The sequence below is a fragment of the Martes martes genome, assembly GCF_963455335.1.
Source record: "Martes martes genome assembly, chromosome: 2".
Taxonomy (NCBI): Eukaryota; Metazoa; Chordata; class Mammalia; order Carnivora; family Mustelidae; genus Martes; species Martes martes.
This window is the reverse complement of record NC_137889.1, coordinates 203,960,725-203,980,070: the sequence shown is the minus strand read 5'-3', so window position 1 is coordinate 203,980,070 and position 19,346 is coordinate 203,960,725. Positions and strand designations below refer to the sequence as shown.

General features: G+C 36.9%; 1 protein-coding gene across 1 annotated transcript in view; it reads right to left on the bottom strand.

Annotated features, from left to right (window-relative positions):
• Nucleotides 1-593: 593 nt before the first annotated feature.
• CFAP299 (cilia and flagella associated protein 299) overlaps nucleotides 594-19,346 on the bottom strand; it is a gene marked incomplete at both ends in the record, with an annotated part of 100,541 nt that continues 81,788 nt past the window's right edge. Inside the window, one exon of the mRNA XM_080796391.1 lies at nucleotides 594-689. Coding sequence (XP_080652517.1) covers nucleotides 594-689 — 96 coding nt within the window. The remainder of the gene's footprint in view (nucleotides 690-19,346) is intronic.

Below are 19,346 nucleotides of genomic sequence, written 5' to 3'. Positions count from 1 at the left end.
ACTTCCCTAAAATCTTTTGGTTTCACTTAGATTTCCTTTTCTCAGATGCATGGTCATGGGGTTCATATTGTCCAGGCACATAAATGTATCAAACACTTCATTTTATACATCATCTCATGGGACATTTTAGATTTTATTTCCTCATACAGAGCTATTGAAAATCTTGTATTTATATCTTCTTACTCTTGTTCTTCAATTTCAGACTTCTTATCAATATTCAACAAATTTAGTAGATAGAACTGCCACATGGTATAGATTCCAGACCTCTATATTTGGCAACAGTAGGACCTGGAGTATTTTTGTTTTGGAAAATCTGAGCTACAAAATAAGTAGCAAGAAGATTCTCTCCCATGAACTGTTACAATCAGCTTCAAGATTTAGAGGGAAAAATTTAGAAAAACCTCAAGTCAGATTAAGATCTGTACCACACAAAGACAGTCACAATTATGGTTTTCTTTCTAATTTCTTTATCAACTTTTATTATTCCAGCTTGCCTCCCAGCTACAGGACTCATTTATTTTCTAAGTTGTTTCTGGTTACAGAATTCATTCAAATTTAGCAAGCCATTAGGGGACCATGTAACATGTTGGTAGTTAAGTCTTTCTTCTGGAAATGTGGTCAAAAAGGACAACTTGAATGTAGAGTTCTGTCTGGATAGGGGTTCTAGTAGAGTTGTCACCTGGGGAAGACTAAAATACATAAATTATATCATTAATCTGTCCAGTCCATCATGCAAATGATTGGCATTAAACAAATTTTCTTGTTTCAATATTATAGCAACAGAAAAAAATGCAATGGCCATCAAGACATTTTCATGTTTCAACTGAAAAGAAATTTAAAAAAATAAACAAAATTTTTAAAATTTCTTTTCAGCATAACAGTATTCATTGTTTTTGCACCACACCCAGTGCTCCATCACCTGGCTCCCCCCACCTCCCACCCCCCGCCCCTTCAAAACCCTCAGGTTGTTTTTCAGTTGAGAGAAATTGGAAGGGGAGGTGAACCATGAGAGACTATGGACTCTGAAATAAATAAAAAATTTTTTAAAGAGACATTTTCATGTTTCCCTTCAGGTTCTTTTTCTTAGGAGTGGTGATAATTCCAATCAGAAGCTTTGAGGCTCTGGGTTTTGACATTACTGAGAATACCTAGGGTCATAACTGTCAGAAGCTCATGCTTGTCTGGACTCTGCTAAACCCCACGAGTCACTAACTCTGCAGAATTTCCAAGGGAGGACTTCATAGACACATGTGATCACAGGTTAACAAATCTAAAAAAATCTTATCATAATTTCAAGTTTGTCCAATAAAAATGACCTTGAGTTTGGAACTGATGAAGACTAGTGGAAGTGCCTGTCCATGGTGGGTTTAATTAAAACCTTCTTATCTGTTTAAAAACTATTTGAACTTTTTCCCCCTCCCTTTGAATTATAATCTGTGAAAAAAGATTTGCTCCTTATATCTTTATTCAGGATAATCTATAATACATCTAGGCTCCTGGGGAACTCCTGTGTGGGAAGGAGTATTCCCTAATGTGGTATTGATAAGAGAGAAAAGAGAGACTCTAAAAGAGTTGGTAATATCTACAATTGGAAGTATTATTCAATGCACAGAAGAATGAAGTTACTTGCTCTCTCTTCTTGTAGGAAGAGATGATAAGGCATTTAGTTGTAGGACTAGAGGAAAGCTTTCATCCTGCTTTGTCCCCATGATAGTAATTTCTTGTTAGCAAGGAAAAATGTTTTAGTTTATCTTTTAAGTAGAGTCAGCAAAACTGTAAAGACTGAAATGGGTAAACAAAAATAGTGGGTGTCCTGAGTGACTCACCCATCCAACTTTTTTCTGCCTTTCATGGTTTTTGTGCTATTTTACAACTCTTTAAATTGTGGAAAGCTTGATAATAGTGCAAAATATTCTTGTCAAAAAGATGCAAATTAATTGTACGCAATAGAATTCAATTAATTATTACACTGCATTGAGTTCTATTTGTAAATTAATTTTAATTTTTCTTATTCCCTATATGTGTTTTGCTCTTAGAATTCTCCTTTGAATTGCTCCTTCTATAATTAGTAAATTAAATAAAATAGTTGGTACATTCATGTCATATCTGTATGAGTCATAATTATATCCTTTTATGAAAAATTATCTTATATACAATTACCTTGTAAACAATTATCTTGTAGTAAATTGTAATGCTCGATGGAGTCAGCTGATGTCTGAGGAACCTGTGTTGTTGGAGGAGTGTCATACCTCCTGTAGGACATAATCCGGGGCATTTCTTGGTTCCGAGAGGTAAATTCCCTCTTGCCACAGAACGTTCACTTTGCCTATCCTCTGTTTCTTTGCCCATTTTCCATTTTACTACTTTTGTGCTTTGTTTTGGGGACTTTTAAAATCAACGAATTATTCCCCATTGGTAACAGTAATTTGGTTTTGTGGTCAAAATTTTGTGATCTTTGTAAATGGAGTAATAGATTATAGCGATTTATTCTTTCTTGGATAGAAGACAACAGAGAATATGATTTGTTAGTATTTTGTTTTCCTTGTTTGCTTGTCTATTTGAGCTCAGATTGAGAATCTTGTGCTAATCAGGAAAGGAAACAACTTTTTGATATATAGTCTGATATTTTTTTTGTGTTTACTTTTGGCCTGTGGCTAATGTTTAAAATTCCAGGAAAATAAGGAAATCAAAATTTTGAATACTTGATATGTGTATACTTAAAAAGTTACTCTTATAGGGGTACCTGGGTGGCATAGTAGGTTGGTTGTCTGACTCTTGGTTTTGGCTCAGGTCCTGATCTCAGGGTCATGAGATTGAGCCTTGTGTTGGGCTCTGAGCTCAATGCGGAGCCTGCTTGAGATTCTCACTGCCTTTCCCTCTGCCCCTCCCTACCTGTGCATGCTCTCTCTCCCTGAAATAAATACATAAACCTTTTTAAAAATGTTATTATTTTGAAACTCAGAAATGTTTTGAACATTCCATAAAATTACATAAAGTTCATGTAATTAAGGTAAATTTTTGGTAAGTCAGACTAGTATAATCATTTGGCTTAATAAAAATAGCTTATAGTGTGATTTATCAGTGTTAGGTATAATACAAGCATACATTTCATTTTACTTGGGTTTGCTTTTCTTAAATTTATTCAAATATACTGATCAAATTACACAAAGTAATAAGGACAGACTAAAACCATTGTCTATGTGCTTTTGTGTTCAAAGAGAAAATAGTTTTGTTTTATAATACAAGCTTTATAGTACTGGTTTTACATATGAATATACATTGTATAAATATATACAGTAGCGTTTTTCAGGCCTTTTTTTCCTTTTTGTTCCTTTTCATAACCTCTGTACAATCTTGAGACTTACTGAGGACTCCAAAAAACTTTTATGTGGGTTATAACCATCAATATTTACCATATTAGAAGTTGAAACTGGGAAATTTTTAAATACTTACTGATTCTTTTGACTAGAACAATGATGAACATGAATGAAAATGTTAACAGAAATAACATCTTAATATTAATATAAAAATTATTTTGAACTCCTTGGTACCCTGAGATTTGTTGTGACAGAAAAAGCAAAATAAAGGGCAAATTTGGAAGTAAATTTTACTTGACTTGGTTTATAGCACTTGAGTTTGAAACGAAGTGATGAAATATAATAAAATTTTCCTAACGTTTGCCTTATCTTGATGGGCTTGTTTTTTTTTACTTACTGGTTCATTCCTTGGCCTATATATAAAATATTTTTTTTGACCTTCTGTGTCATCTGTCTAGGTAGCAAATAATGTGTGTCTTATAGGAAATTTTTTCTATGCTTTATATTGAATTTATTACATTCCTGATTAAGAAAAAGAAAGAAAGAAAAGAAAAAAAAGAACAGATTCCTCACTTATAAAAAGATAAGTTTCTTTACAATCATATTAATGTCTATACTTATTTAAAATGTATTATTATTTTAAATGCTTATTTAATTAAATATGTGACTAAGTATTATCTCTCTAGTATCCTGATCCTAGCTTAATCAAATGTCCAAATATCCTCTAACAGTTTTAATTTCTAATTTTCGCCTTCCATTAATTGGACTCCAAGTGTAGAAAAATTAAATGAAACTTTACACGTACATTACACTTAATTTTCCATGGCCATTTAGTTATTTGCATTGGTTCAAAAAGGAGCTGTTAGTTTTTTAAATCAGGGTGTAATTGTACTCAATGAAAAGCCAAGGCCCTACCTGGAATGTCATATTTGAGAACAGTACTCATTTAAATCAGGTAGGAACAGCCACTCTTGATGAACTAAGTTTGACTTTACTTATGGAAGCAATGCCTACAAAGCCCTGACTTATTTCTTGGCTTAGAAAGTCTAAGAATATTATATATTAAATATATATAATCTTAGTATATCTGGGGGACCTTGAGAAAGAGGAATTTACCCATATTTATAGATATTTCAGGTTAAATATTGTGAAGAACATTTCTTGAGTTTGGTTTCCTAGCCTCAGGTCACCAGATAATAGAGGATTTTAAAAATCCAATTTGAGATTCCTTATAAAAACTTTCAGACATAATTTAATTTAGTATTTGTTCAAAATTGTATGGTTTTAGAGTTTACAAAAGAAACTTAAGGTGTCCTATATGGTAAAATACCACTTTTACTGCATCTATGTAAACAATCAGGCAAATCTAATGGGATTGGTCTTATTTTATAACAATGATAATTCTTTGAATTTATTATGATAAAAAGAGGAAAGGAGACTGTCAGAAAAAATTGTGAGAGAATTTGAAATAGGAAAAAATCAAATAATGGCTACTGTGAGTACTCACTTATGTAGGTTTTCTCATCTTTAACTGATATTACAACTCTGTAAGTTGTAGAAATTTCATTATAATGCAAAAAATTATGTCTATATAAATGCAAAGTAGGGTTCCATAGAATGCAACTGATTTTTGCATTGGTTTTGACAGACTAGTTTTGCACATGTTTGTAAATTCATTTCAGAATTTCTTCTTCTTCTTTTTTTTTTTTTTTTAGAGAGGGAGAAAGAATGCACACACACACACTTATGGGGAGGAGCAGAGGGAGAGGGAGAGGAGAGTCTTAAGTCTCAGCTTGTCACTCCTTGTCACACCCAGCTTGGAGTTCAAGGCAGGGCTTGAGTTCATGACTCTGAGATCATGATCTGAGCTGAAATCAAGAGTTGGATGCTCAACCAACTGAGCCACTGAGGTGCCCCTTCATTTCAGAATTTCTTATACCCTTTATCAATCTCTGCCCTTTGAATTATTCAAACCAATTATAACATTTTACTGGTCCCTCATTAATGAGTTAAAATTTTTTTGACACATGTTTATTTTATGTCTGTATGAAAATCATGATTCTACCTTATTTTAAAAATTATTCCTCAACAATAGATAATAAGAGTTCTAAAACAATCTTACATATACAACAACAACTAATGCCTGAAGCCATTACTAGTTCCTAGAAGAGATGGGTTTCTAAGCCAAACATAAAATACAAGTAAATCAAGTTATTGGGATAAGATCAACAGTTATAAATTACTGAAAAATAATAATTGTTAGAACAAAGTAAAAAGACTCTAACCTTACTTCAAAAAATCCTAGAAAAATTATATATTTAAATATAGAAAGAAAACAACAAACTAAGGTAGAAGGAAATATAGGTTAATATTCATCCAGTCTTTGCATGGGAATCTTTTTAAACATGGAAACACAGAAGAAATCAGCAAGGGAATTTAATAGTTTGAACTATATAAAAGTTTAATGTCAAAAAACATTAGGTTAAAAAACAGATATCTAAATTGTAATATGTCACTAAAAAGTATGATAGACAAAGATTTTCTACCTTTTATATATAGAATACTTAAAATTTAATTTTAAAAAACCCTATTAAAACCCTAAAGAGAGTAAGAGAGAGGCAAGATGGCAGAGGGGTAGCAGACTGAAATGACATCAGATCCTATGAGTTTAGCTAGATAGGTATCAAACCATTCCAAACACCTACAAACTCAGCAGGAGATTGAAGAGAAGAAGAGCAGCGTTCTAGAAACAGAAAATCGATCACTTTCTGAATGGTAGAACATGCAGAGAAGTGAATCTGAAGCGACAGGAAGATAGACCACTGGAGATGGGCCAGCTCCCGGCAAGCAGCAGAGCAGTGGAGCACAAAATCGGAAATTTTAGAAGTCTGCTCCACTGAGGGACATCATTCCAGAGGCTAAGGGGGGTGGAGCCCTTGCAGGGACAGTGTGGTCTCAGGTCCTGTGGGGTCACAGAAAGATTGGGGGTCTCTGAGTGTGGCAAAGCTGCGAGGTATCAGAGCAGGGAAGCCAACTACAGAGACGGAGCCAAAGAGTGAGCTTTCAGATCAGGGTTACCTTAAACCTTGATCCAAGGCACAGTTGGACCACTGCTCTTTGAGCAGGGACTCCACAGTGGCAGAACCAGGGAGACTCACCTTCCTGCTCTTGGAGGAGCAACGCGGCAAGAATCTGCTGGGTTTGGAAACTCCAAATGGGGCCATGTGCCAGAGATAGAGATGCTCAGCCATAGTCCGGGTGAGCTCAGATTGCGGTCGGAGACCATGGGGACAGGAGTCATTCACTACTCATTTCTGAGGGCACACTGAGGAGTGGGGCCCAAGCTCTTGGTTCCTCTGGGCCAGAGACTGGGAGGCTGCCATTTTCATTCCTGTCCTCCAGAGCTCTCTGGAAAGCGTTCAGGAAACAAAAGCTCCTGAGAGCAAAACCAAGCAGATTACTTAGCCTGGTCCCTGGAAAGGGCGGTGCAATTCCACCTCTGCCAAAGACATTTGAGAATCACTGCAACAGGCCCCTCCCCCAGAAGATCAGCAAGAACATCCAGCCAAGATCAAGCTCACCGATCAAGGAGAACAGCAGAACTCCAGAGCTGGGTGAAAGCAACATGTAGAATTATGGCTTTTCCCCCATGATCTTTAGTCTTGCAAAGTTAAATTTTTTTAAATTTTATTTTTTATTCTATTTTTTTAAATTTTATTTATTTATTTGAGAGAGAGAAATAATTAGAGGAGGGAGGTCAGCGGGAGAAGCAGACTCCCTGCCGAGCAGGAAGCCTAAAGTGGGACTCAATCCTGGGACGTGAGGATCATGACCTGAGCCAAAGGCAGTTGCTTAACCAACTGAGCCACCCAGGTGCCCTCTTATTCTAATTTTTTTAACTTTTCCTCTTTCCTCTTTTAGCGTGTTTTAACTAGTTTATTTTAACAATACTTTTCTAAAAAAATCTTTTTAAATCTTCATTGTTACAGTCATATTTTATCCCTTATTCTATTGTATTTAACCTTATTTTTGGTATACATATAGGTGGGGTTTTTTTCCAAATAATGTTGGGATACAATTTCTTCTAATAGATCCAAATATACCCTAATCTAACACGTGCTTTGTTCTAGTTTCCAGCCTGAGCAATTCCCTCCTCTTTTTTTTTTTCTTTTCTTTTTCCAAACAACTTATCTTACCATTCCTTCTTTAGAATTTTTAAAAAATTTTCATCTTTATTTTTTTTTTTTTTTTTTTTTTTTTTTTTTTTTTTTTTTTAAAGATTTTATTCATTTATTTGACAGAGAGAGATCACAAGTAGGCAGAGAGGCAGGCAGAGAGAGAGGAGGAAGCAGGCTTCCTGCTGAGCAGAGAGCCCGATGTGGGGCTCGATCCCAGGACCCTGGGATCATGACCTGAGCCGAAGGCAGAGGCTTTAACCCACTGAGCCACCCAGGCGCCCCAAAAAATTTTCATCTTTACAGTCATATTCCATCCCTTCATCATGTTTACCCTTATTTTTATATATGTATAAGTTTTTCTTTCTTTAAAACTTTGGGAGGTAATTTCTTCTAAGAGACCAAAATAGACCTAAAATCAAGTGAGTGGCTCTGTTCTATTCACCAGTCTAAAATATATATATATATATATATATATATATATATATATATATATAATTTTTTATTTTTTATTTTATTATTTCTTTTTTCCTCCTTTCTTCTCCCCCCCCAGTTTTGGGACTCTTCTGGTTTGGTTAGCATACATTTTTCTGGGGTCTTTGCCACGATTTTAGTATTTTATTCTCTCGTTTATATATTCTTATCTGGATAAAGCGACAAGGCAGAAAAACTCACCACAAAAAAAAGAAGAAGAAGCAGTACTGATGGCTAGGGACCTAATCAATATGGACATTGGTAAAATGTCAGAACTAGAGTTCAGAACGATGATTATAAAGGTGCTAGCTGGGCTTGAAAAAGGCATGGAAGGTATTAGAGAAATGCTTTCTGAAGGAATAAAACCCCTTTCTGGAGAAATAAAAGAACTAAAATCTAACCAAGTTGAAATTAAAAAAGCTATTAATGAGGTGCAATCAAAAATGGAGGCTCTTAATGCTAGGACAAATGAGGTAGAAGAGAGAATTAGTGATATAGAAGACCAAATGATGGAGAATAAAGAAACTGAGCAAAAGAGACAAACAACTACTGGACCACGAAGGGAGAATTCGAGAGATAAGTGATACCATAAGATGAACAATATTAGAATAATTGGGATTCCAGAAGGAGAAGAAAGAAGGAGACAGAAGGTATATTGGAGTGAATTATAGTAGATAATTTCCATACTATGGAAAAGGAAACAAGCATCAAAATCCAGGAGACACAGAGAACACCCCTCAAAATCATTAAAAATAGGTCCACACCCCATCATCTAATAGTAAAACATACAAGTCTTAGTGACAAATAGAAAATCCTGAAAGCAGCTCAGAACAGGAAGTCTGTAACAAACAGACTTGTAACATACAATGGTAGAAATATTAGACTGGCAGTAGACTTATCCACAGAGACCTGGCAGGCCAGAAAGGACTGGCATGACATATTCAGAGCACGAAATGAGAAGAATATGCAGCCAAGAATACTATACGAGCAAGGCTAACATTGAAAATAGAAGGAGAGATAAAAAAAAATTCCAGGACAAACAAAAACTAAAAGAATTTGCAAACACCAAAACAGCCCTACAGGAAATATTGAAAGGGGTCCTCTAAGCAAAGAGAGGGCCTAAAAGTAGTAGACCAGAAAGGAACAGAGACTATACACAGTAACAGTCACCTTTCAGGCAATAAAAGGGCACTCAATTCATATCTTTCAATAGTTATCTTGAATGTAAATGGACTACATGCCCCAATCAAAAGACACAGGGTATCAGAATGGATAAAAAACCAAAATCCATCAATATGCTGACTACAAGAAACTCATTTTAGGCCCTAAGACACCTCCAGATTTAAAGTGAGGGGATGGAAAACAATTTACCATGTTAATGGACATCAAAAGAAAGCTGGGGTGGCAATCATTATATCACATAAATTAGACTTTAAGTCAAAGACTATAAGAAGAAATGAGGAATACACTATATCATACTCAAAGGGTCTGTCCAACAAGAAGATCTAACAATTTTAAATATCTATGTCCCTAATATGGGAACACCAACTATATAAAACAATTAATAACAAATTCAAAGAAACACATCAACAATAATACAATAATAGTAGGGGACTTTAACACTCCTCTCACTGAAATGGACAGATCATCCAAGCAAAAGATCAACAAGGAAATAAAGGCTTTAAATGACATATTGGACCAGATGAGACATCACAGATACATTCAGAACATTCCATCCCAAAGCAACAGAATACACATTCTTCTCTAGTGCACATGGAACATTCTCCACGATAGATCACATCCTGGCCACAAATCAGGTCTCAACCGGTACCAAAAGATTGGGATCATTCCCTGCATATTTACAGACCACAATGCTCTGAAGCTAGAACCCAATCACAAGAGGAAAGTTGGAAAGAACACAAATACATGGAGGCTAAAGAGCATCCTACTCAAGAATGAATGGGTCAACCAGGAAATTAAAGAAGAATTGAAAAAATTCATGGAAACAAATGATAATGAAAACATAGCTGTTCAAAATCTGTGGGGCACAGCAGAGGCAGTCCTGAGAGGAAAGCATACAGCCACACAAGACTTTCTCAAGAAAAAGAAAGGTCTCAAATACATAACCTAATGCTACATCTACAGGAGCTGGAGAAGGAACACCAAAGAATGCCTAATCCCAGTAGGAGAAGAGAAATCATAAAGATCAGAGTAGAAATCAATGAAATAGAAACCAAAAGAACAGTAGAACAGATCAACGAAAGTAAGAGCTGGTTCTTTGAAAGAATTAATAAGATTGATAAACCCCTGGCTAGACTTATCAAAAAGAAAAGACAAAGGACCAAAATTAATAAAATCATGAATGAAAGAGGAGAGATCACAACCAACACCAAAGAAATACAAACAATTATAAGAACATGTTATGAGCAACTAAATACCAGCAAATTAGACAATCTGGAAGAAATGGATGCATTCCTAGAGACACATAAACCACCACAACTGAACCAGGAAGAAATAGAAAACCTGAACAGACCCATAACCAGTAAGGAGATTGAAGCAGTCATCAAAAATCTCCCAACAAACAAGAGCCCAGGGGCATGTAGCTTCTCAGGGGAATTCTACCAAACATTTAAAGAAGAATTAATACCTATTCTCCTGAAACTGTTCCAAAAAATAGAAATGGAAGGAAAACTTCCAAACTCATTTCATGAGGTCAGCACTATGTTGATCCCAAAATCAAAGACCCTACCAAAAAGGAGAATTACAGATCAATATCCCTTGATGAACACAGATGTGAAATTTCTCACCAAAATAGTATCCAATAGGATCCAACAGTACATTAAAAGGATTATTCACCATGACCAAGTGGGATTTATTCCAGGGCTGCAAGGTTGGTTCAACATCCGCAAATCAATCGATGTGATACAATACATTAATAAAATAAGGAACAAGAACCATACGATCCTCTCAATAGATGCTGAAAAAGCATTTGACAATACAGCATCCTTTCTTGATCAAAACTCTTCAAAGTGTAGGGATAGAGGGTCCATACCTCAATATCATCGAAGCCATCTATGAAAAACCCACAGCAAATATCATTCTCAATGGGGAAAAACTGAGACCTTTTCCCCTAAGGTCAGGAACACAGTAGGGATGTCCACTATCACCACTGCTATTCAATATAGTACTAGAAGTCATAGCCTCAGCAATCAGACAAGAAAAAGAAATTAAAGGCATACGAATCAGCAAAGGAGAAGTCAAACTATCACTCTTTGCAGATGATATGACACTTTATGTGGAAAACCCCAAAGATTCCACTCTAAAAGTGCTAGAACTCATACAGAAATTCAGTAAAGTGTTAGGATATGAAATAAACGCACATAAATGAGTTGCATTTCTATACACCAACAGCAATACAGAAGAAAGAGAAATTAAGGAGCCAATCCCATTTACAATTGCAACCAAAACCATAAGATACCTCCATTAGATACCTAGGAATAAACCTAACCAAAGAGGCCAAGAATCTGTATTCAGAAAACTATAAAGTACTCATGAAAGAGATTGAGGAAGACACAAAGAAATGGAAAAATGTTCCATGCTCATGGATTGGAAGAAAAAATATTATGAAAATGTCTATGCTACCTAAAGCAATCTACACATTTAATGCAATCCCTATCAATATACCAACAATTTATTTCAAAGAATTGGAACAAATAATCCTAAAATTTGTATGGAACCAGAAAAGACCCTGAATATTCAGACTAATGTTGAAAAAAAAAGCCAAAGTTGGTGGAACCACAATTCCAGACTTCAAGCTCTATTACAAAGCTTTCATCATCAAGACAGTATGGTACTGGCACAAAAACAGACACATAGATCAATGGAACAGAATACAGAACCCAGAAATAGACCCTCAACTCTATGGTCAACTAATCGTTGACAAAGCAGGAAAGAATGTCCAATGGAAAAAGACAGTCTCTTCAACAAATGATGATGGGAAAATTGGACAGCCACATGCAGAAGAATGGAACTGGACCTTTTCCTTACACCACACACAAGAATAGACTCAAAATGGATGAAGGACCTCAATGTGAGACAGGAATCCATCAAAACCCTTGAGGAGAACAGAGGCAGCAACCTCTTCAACCTCAGCTGCAGCAACTTCTTCCTAGAAACATCACCAACGGCAAGGGAAGCAAGGGCAAAAATGAACTATTGGGACTTCATCAAGATCAAAAGTTTTTGCACAGCAAAGGAAACAGTTAACAAAACCAAAAGACAACTGACAGAATGGGAGAAGATATTTGCAAAAGACATATCAGATAAAGGACTAGTATCCAACATCTATAAAGAACTTCTCAAATTCAACACCCAAAGAACAAAGAATCCAATCAAGAAATGGGCAGAAGACATGAATAGACATTTCTGCCAAGAAGACATCCAGATGGCCAACAGACACATGAAAAAATGCTCCACATCACTCGGCATCAGGGAAATACAAATCAAAACCACAATGAGATACCACCTCACACCAGTCAAAATGGCTAAAATTAACAAGTCAGAAAATGAGAGATTTTGGCGAGGATGCGAAGAAAGGGGAACCCTCCTACACTGTTGGTGGCAATGCAAGCTGGCATAGCTACTCTGGAAAACAGCATGGAGGTTCCATAAAAGTTGAAAATAGAGCTACCCTGCAACCTAGAAATCATGCTACTGGGTATTTACCCTAAAGATACAAATGTAGGGATCTGAAGGGGAATATTTACCCCCAATGTTTATAGCAGCAATGTCCACAATAGCCAAACTATGGGAAGAACCTAGATGTCCATCAACAGATGAATGGATAAAGAAGATGTGGTATATATACACAATGGAATACAATGCAGCCATCAAAAGAAATGAAATCTTGCCATTTGCAATGACGTGGATGGAAGTGGAGGGTATTAGACTGAGTGAAATAATTTAATCAGAGAAAGACAACTATCATATAAGGAATATGAGAGGCAGAGTTGGGGGACTGGGGGTAGGAAAGGAAAAAATGAAACAAGATGGGATTGGGAGGGAGACAAACCATAAGAGACTCTCAATCTTACAAAACAGACTGAAGGTTGCTGGGGGCATGGTGGAGAGGGTGGTTGGGTTATGTACATTGGAGAAGGTATGTGTTATGCTGAGTGCTGTGAAGTGTATAAGCCTGATGATTTACAGACCTGTACCCCTGGGTAAATAATACATTGTATGTTAATAAAAATAATCAGTAAAAAATTTTTTAAAAACTGTATAGAAAAGTGTGTAGCAGACAATAACAATGACAGAAGAAGAAATACAATATACTAACATGCATATGAAAGAAATGTTCACCTCTAATTAAAAAAAAACCAATGAGGGGCACCTGGGTGGCTTAGTGGGTTAAGCCTCTGCCTTCGGTTCAGGTCATGGTCTCAGGGTTCTGGGATCGAGCCCCATGTATCAGGCTCTCTGCTCAGCGGGGAGACTGCTTCCTCTCTCTCTGCCTGCCTCTCTGACTACTTGTGATCTCTGTCTATCAGATAAATAAATAAAATCTTTTAAAAAAGTAACAATGAAAATGACTCCAAATAAGTCTGAACCATAAAATCAACAAAGTTTAAAAAGCATGCAAAAATAGGGCATGGTGAATATTCAGCCTTAAATAGTTCAGTAAATTGATACTAACTACAAAGTGAGTTGACAATATCCTTATAAAGTTTTCTGATATATCTTTTTGACTAAGCATTTTCCATCTTTGGGGCAAATCCAGATGGCAAATCCATCTTTGGGGCACCTGGGTGGCTCTGTCGGTTAAGCATCTGCTTTCGGCTTAGGTCATGACCCCCGGGTCCTGGGATCAAGTCCCATGTCGGGCTCTACTTCTCCCTCTTCTTCTTCCCCCTCCTCCTCCACTCATGCTCTGTCTCTGGCTTTCTTTCTCTCAAATAAATAAATAAAATCTTTAAAAGAAAAAATAAAAGAATCCATCTTAAAGACAAAATGAAAAACTTGGTTATAGATACTCATTTAAACCTTGGAGAGAAAAACAGAGACTAGGGTCCATAAATGGGAAATTCCTATAAATTATGAGTAATTCCTAGAATATTATTTACATTGTTTTACAGCTTGCTTTTTTCACTTAATAATGTCACATGAACATTTTTTTCATACTAGTACATCACTTTTACTAACTATAGCTTTATTTTTTTTTAAGACTGCTGCATGCTATTTCACTATGTTGATGTTTCATGATTTATTTAACCGTTGCCAGTCATGGGCACACAGATTATTTCCAGTGTTTGACTACTGCAGGGAAAAATGACACTCTCGGGCTTCCATTGTTTCTGAGTTGATACTCTGCAAGGAAACAATATTCATTAACTGACCACCTAGTCAGTGTCACAGTAAGTACATTTTTTTACTTAATCTTCACAACAACCTTTTGTGAAATGGTTGTTTTACAGATTTTACAGATGAGAAGATAGTGGTAGAAAAGTGCTTGGAGAAATTAAGCAGTTTGCCCTAATCACAAAGCTGATAGGATCTATTTAGGCCAGCCCCTCTTAAATAGGTCTAAGCTCCAGCCTGAGTCCTGGTAGCAATTCCTGACCCTTTCCTGCTTGTTCTATTGTTCATCCAGACCCTTCAACTGCTCCCAGGTATTTTGGAGAGTACTTAGGTCTCATTTTCAAGTGGAATTCATTAAGAGATGTATGTAGGTCTTTCAATATCCTAAACTATTATACTGCTCTGTGTGTATGGCCATATGTACATTTTTTTTGGAGCAAATCCATGAAATTTTAAAATGAGTTGTATTTCCCAAAAGATTAAGAACGTATCCTCTGGAGCGGCCTCTTGTGCTTGTGAGGTCGTTTTCTGGGAGTACCAAGTTGGGGCTGCCATTTGCTTGATTGTGTTTTATGCTGAGATATCCCAGCCAGCAATAACAATTGAGAAACTGTCGACATAAAATTTTCCACTCTTGCCAATGGCCTTGATCACTGTTCATGCTATCGTGTTCCATGTTCCAATAAATGTCAACATCCCTCACTCTGCTTTGGGATTTCAGTGCCTCAGAAATCGTAAGCATCTGCTGGGGTGGTGAATGGTTAAGAAGGGGCCATGGGAGTTGACTACCAGTTCAACTGTTGAGACCAGAAGAAATCATGCTCCCCTTGAATTAGAAATAATCCCTTAGCTGTGGTTTTGCACCTGCAATGACTCCATGCCTGATTTGTGGGTTTTCTGGTGTCTGTTTCTGTTTCTTTGTCATTAACTATTAAGTCTTTGAAATCATGGAGGAAACAATTCTTTTGTTCTTATTCATGCATTTCATTCAACCAGGAACCTAAACTTCCACTCTTTCTGATACTTTTTGCCCTAGCTTGTGATAACAAGTTTTGCAAAAAAGTAAGCATGAATTGAGGGAAAAGCTTTTTTCCTCTAATTTCTCCTTTCTCACTTCCACATTAGTTTTATTATAACTTTGGCATTCGGTTTTATTACACTGCCCTTCTAGTTAGAAGCTTAAAGCGGCATCTTTTTCTTTGTCATGTATGTTTTATTGGGATATTTCCTTTTTTTCACTGCATACATTCAGCTCGGATGGTGAGTGGTTATCACTCATACTTTCTTAGCGTTAAGCACTGATGAACAAACAATAATGCGAATTTTTATATTTAATTTTTTCTTTCCTCCAGCTCACCTTTCTTGTGCTATGCTTCATCTGTGAGATCATACATTGGACACTTAACAACATGTGGTTATCTCTAAGGGTTGTTCTGTAATAGTGTGTGTTAAATTAAAATCAGTTTTTCAGGTCAAGAGGAGGGCACAGCATTGAAGTTTTAGGAGTTTTAATTCATAAAACTCAAGCTCTGTTATGTCATTTTTAAGATATTCCTCAAGGCCATTGATTTTAGCAGCAGTTTGTTGAGTAAATACTTAATTTATATGTGGTAGACTTTCAGTTCAGGTATACCAGGTGATTGCCCAAGGGAGAAAATGTTTAAAAGCTTCTTAGTATGTGGGTGTTTTAGGGCTATAATCAACCAAACATTCAGTAATTTGGGCAGTGAAACCAGAAAGTTGGCAAGACCTCAGCTTTACCTAATAAGTGTGCCTGTGCCACAGTTAAATAGCAACATTTACAAGAGGCCTCCAAGGAAAATCTAGGAGCCAGAAAAGTGGTGTAGGTAAGTGAGTGTCCTGTGCTCCAGTCATTCGAGTTTGCGTGGGGCTGGAGGGAACACTGTTGGAGACTTTGAAGAACCCGTATCTTTGCTTAAATATATTCTATTCAGTAGGGGTTGTTTGTTTGTTTTTCCTTAAATGTCCAGTAGGACATATGCCTGAACTCCTTAAAAAGGCCGATGGTAAAATTGAGAACCTTCACTAGGACTGTGGAGCTTCAAGGGATTAAATCTGGATCATCTGCAGGAAGGGTGTAGAGGTGTAATGGGCCGCCGTTTTGAGAGGAGCAACTTCAGTCCTGTGACAGGTTCCCTCTGATATTAATGTAGTCAGTGAACCGGGAGGCAGCACTGAGGCAATGAATACCTTTCCTGCTAATAGCAAATACTTGGGTGGTGGTTGCTTTGGAGGAACAAAACAGAGAGGAGTTTTGATAAAATACCACTAGAATCATTAGAATCTTCCTCTAAATTAAACAAACAAAAATTGTGTTTTTATTGGCAGAAATTATTTTTAATTTTAAACTTTGTTTACCTAGTCTTTTGCTCATAGGAAAAGAAAGTAGAATTTGTCTTTTTTTGGTATCTGCATAATATACAATGATGACTACATATTGATTTTAAAAAATAATAAAAATATTTGTCTTGGGACGCTTGGGTGGCTCAGTCGGTTTAGTGTCTGCCTTCGGCTCAGGTCATGATCCCAGGGTCCTGGGATGGAGTCCCACAAGGAGCTCCTTGCTTAGCGGGAGCCGGATTCTCCTTCTGCCTGCCACTCCCCCTGCTTGTGCCTCTGTCTCTCTCTCTCCTTCTTTGACAACTAAATAAGAAAAATCTTAAAAGAAATACTTTTCTCATTCACCCATGGACCTGACATATCACCATTACTCTGACACCCAAGGTCACCACTCCAAAGTTCAGTAAAGAACCCCCAGGTTTTATTCATCTACCAAGGAGGGAAAAGCACCACAGTCAATTACTCTGGTAATTTTCAGCTAAAAATAGCATTAGCTCTACATATGTTTCCAGTGCCCAAGATCCTGAAATGTTTAAAAATTAACCTCAAAAGTTTCCAGAATTATTTTTGGCCCCACTATTCATTTCTTTAACAAATATTTAATATTCAGTTTATTCGTTCCACAGATGTTTACTGAGCATCTACCATACGCTAGTACTGGAGATACAATGGTAAAGTGACCAGAAAATTTCCTGCCCCTGGTTTCAGTTTTTGCTTTAGGAGTTTCTGTAGCATATATCTGTTTCATTTGAGTTTCTGGACAAACCCAGCTGACAAAGTGATTCTTGATGAGACCATGATAGCAAGAATGGATACCACCACCCAACTCTGTAATGATCCACATAAGTGAGGAAAAAAAGCGGCAGTTTATCCTGGAAGCATCTAGTGTGGTCAGTCTTATTACCATGGAGGTTATCCAGAAGTCTTTGGCATGCTGTCTGTACTTTCTAGTATGTATAGTCTCAGGAATATGTAATTTAGACCACTTACAATTAGAACTTACTTTAGAAGAATGAAGTTAGTTTACCTTATGGACATACTTACCCTGTAAGTTGAAACCAACAGCTAATAAAGTACTACTAATTAACTAATAACAAAACAATGGATATCGAATCCAGCTAACCTTTAGGACCACCTGGGGAAACATCTAAAAATACAGATTCCTGGGCCTCTCCACAGACCAATTCAGCTTGAATCACTTGGGGTGGAGTGTAGGGCTCTGTTTGGCCACTATGAGGAGAGAGGAAGGGCAAATCCTTTACTGAAATGACAGAAATCACTCCTAATCAAGACACTGTGGATTGGACACTGGTAAAGAGCTCTTATGGTAAGAGTATGCATTCCAAAGTAGCACATATTTCTGTTTCTACAATTGTGATTTTCAAAAGGACAAGTCTGGATTGGGAGCATCCTGTTGTACAGTGAGGAGTATTGATGTATAAAGAGAAAATAAATACATCCTGCCGAGTCAATGCACAGTCTGCACTGCACCTGCCTTCCAGATTCTGTGACACTCAGGATAGATCCAGAAAGGTTTAGTCCATAAAAGTGTCTTTTGTTTCACCAATTTCCTACATTTAATAGAAACCATGCACATTTGACATCTTTTAACATGTTTTTTGCTTCTCTGTTTGCTTTATTATCAGCCATTTATCAAATGTCTATATTCAAGCAGATTTTATTAGACATTAAACAAAATAACAAAAAGGAGACTGTCTTATGGAATTTCATATTTTTCATACCGATTTTCTTTTGCACACCAATGAAGGTTAGCCAATAGAACAATAACTTCACCTCCTTTCATACTCAGAAATTCTAAATCGTGACACAGATGGTACAGATTCTCATTGAACGATGTAGAATGGGAAAAACAATAGATTTGGTTTCAACCCTTGAAGTTCAATTTTCTCTCAGAATTTCTTTGCTATTACGTTCCTTCTTACACCTTGATCCCAACCCTGGTTGCACATTAGAATCACCTGAGAGCTTCTGAAAAGTACGGTTGCTAGGGGTTCCACCTGGAACAATTAAATTAGAATCTTTGGGGATGAGGTTAGGCATCGTATATTCTAAAGCTTCCTGGGTGATTCTGATGTCCGGCCCACGTTCACAGCTCCTCTCTAAACAAAACGGGGTCCTCTCTCCATGCGGACCCGTGCTTGGTGCTTCCTCACCTACCTATGTGAAGTTCCCTCCTACCAGAACACCCCTTCTATTCCAATCCTCATGTCCTCACCATACTCCCCACCCCCCCTTCAAGATCCAGTTCAGATGCTATCTCTCTTGTTAACCCATTTTATTTTATTCGGTTTTTAAAAATATTTTTATTTATTTATTTGTCAGAGAGAGAGAGAGAGAGAGCAGAAGCATGGAGAGCTATAGGCAGAACAGGCGGAGCAGGCAGAGGGAGAAGCAGGGTCCACACTGAGTAAGGAGCTGGGTGTAGGACTTGAACCTGGGACCCTGGGATCATGAGGTGAGCAGAAGGCAGACGGCAGACGCTTGACCAACTGAGCCACCCAGACGTCCCTTGTTAACCCACTTTTGAATGCGTTCGGTCCAAAGTAAGTTGCGCTTCCTCTCAATTCTTTGAACTTCCTCTGTCCTTTCAGGTCACTAGATAGTTTGCCATTTCTGTGCTTATTGTATTTTTCCACCCACA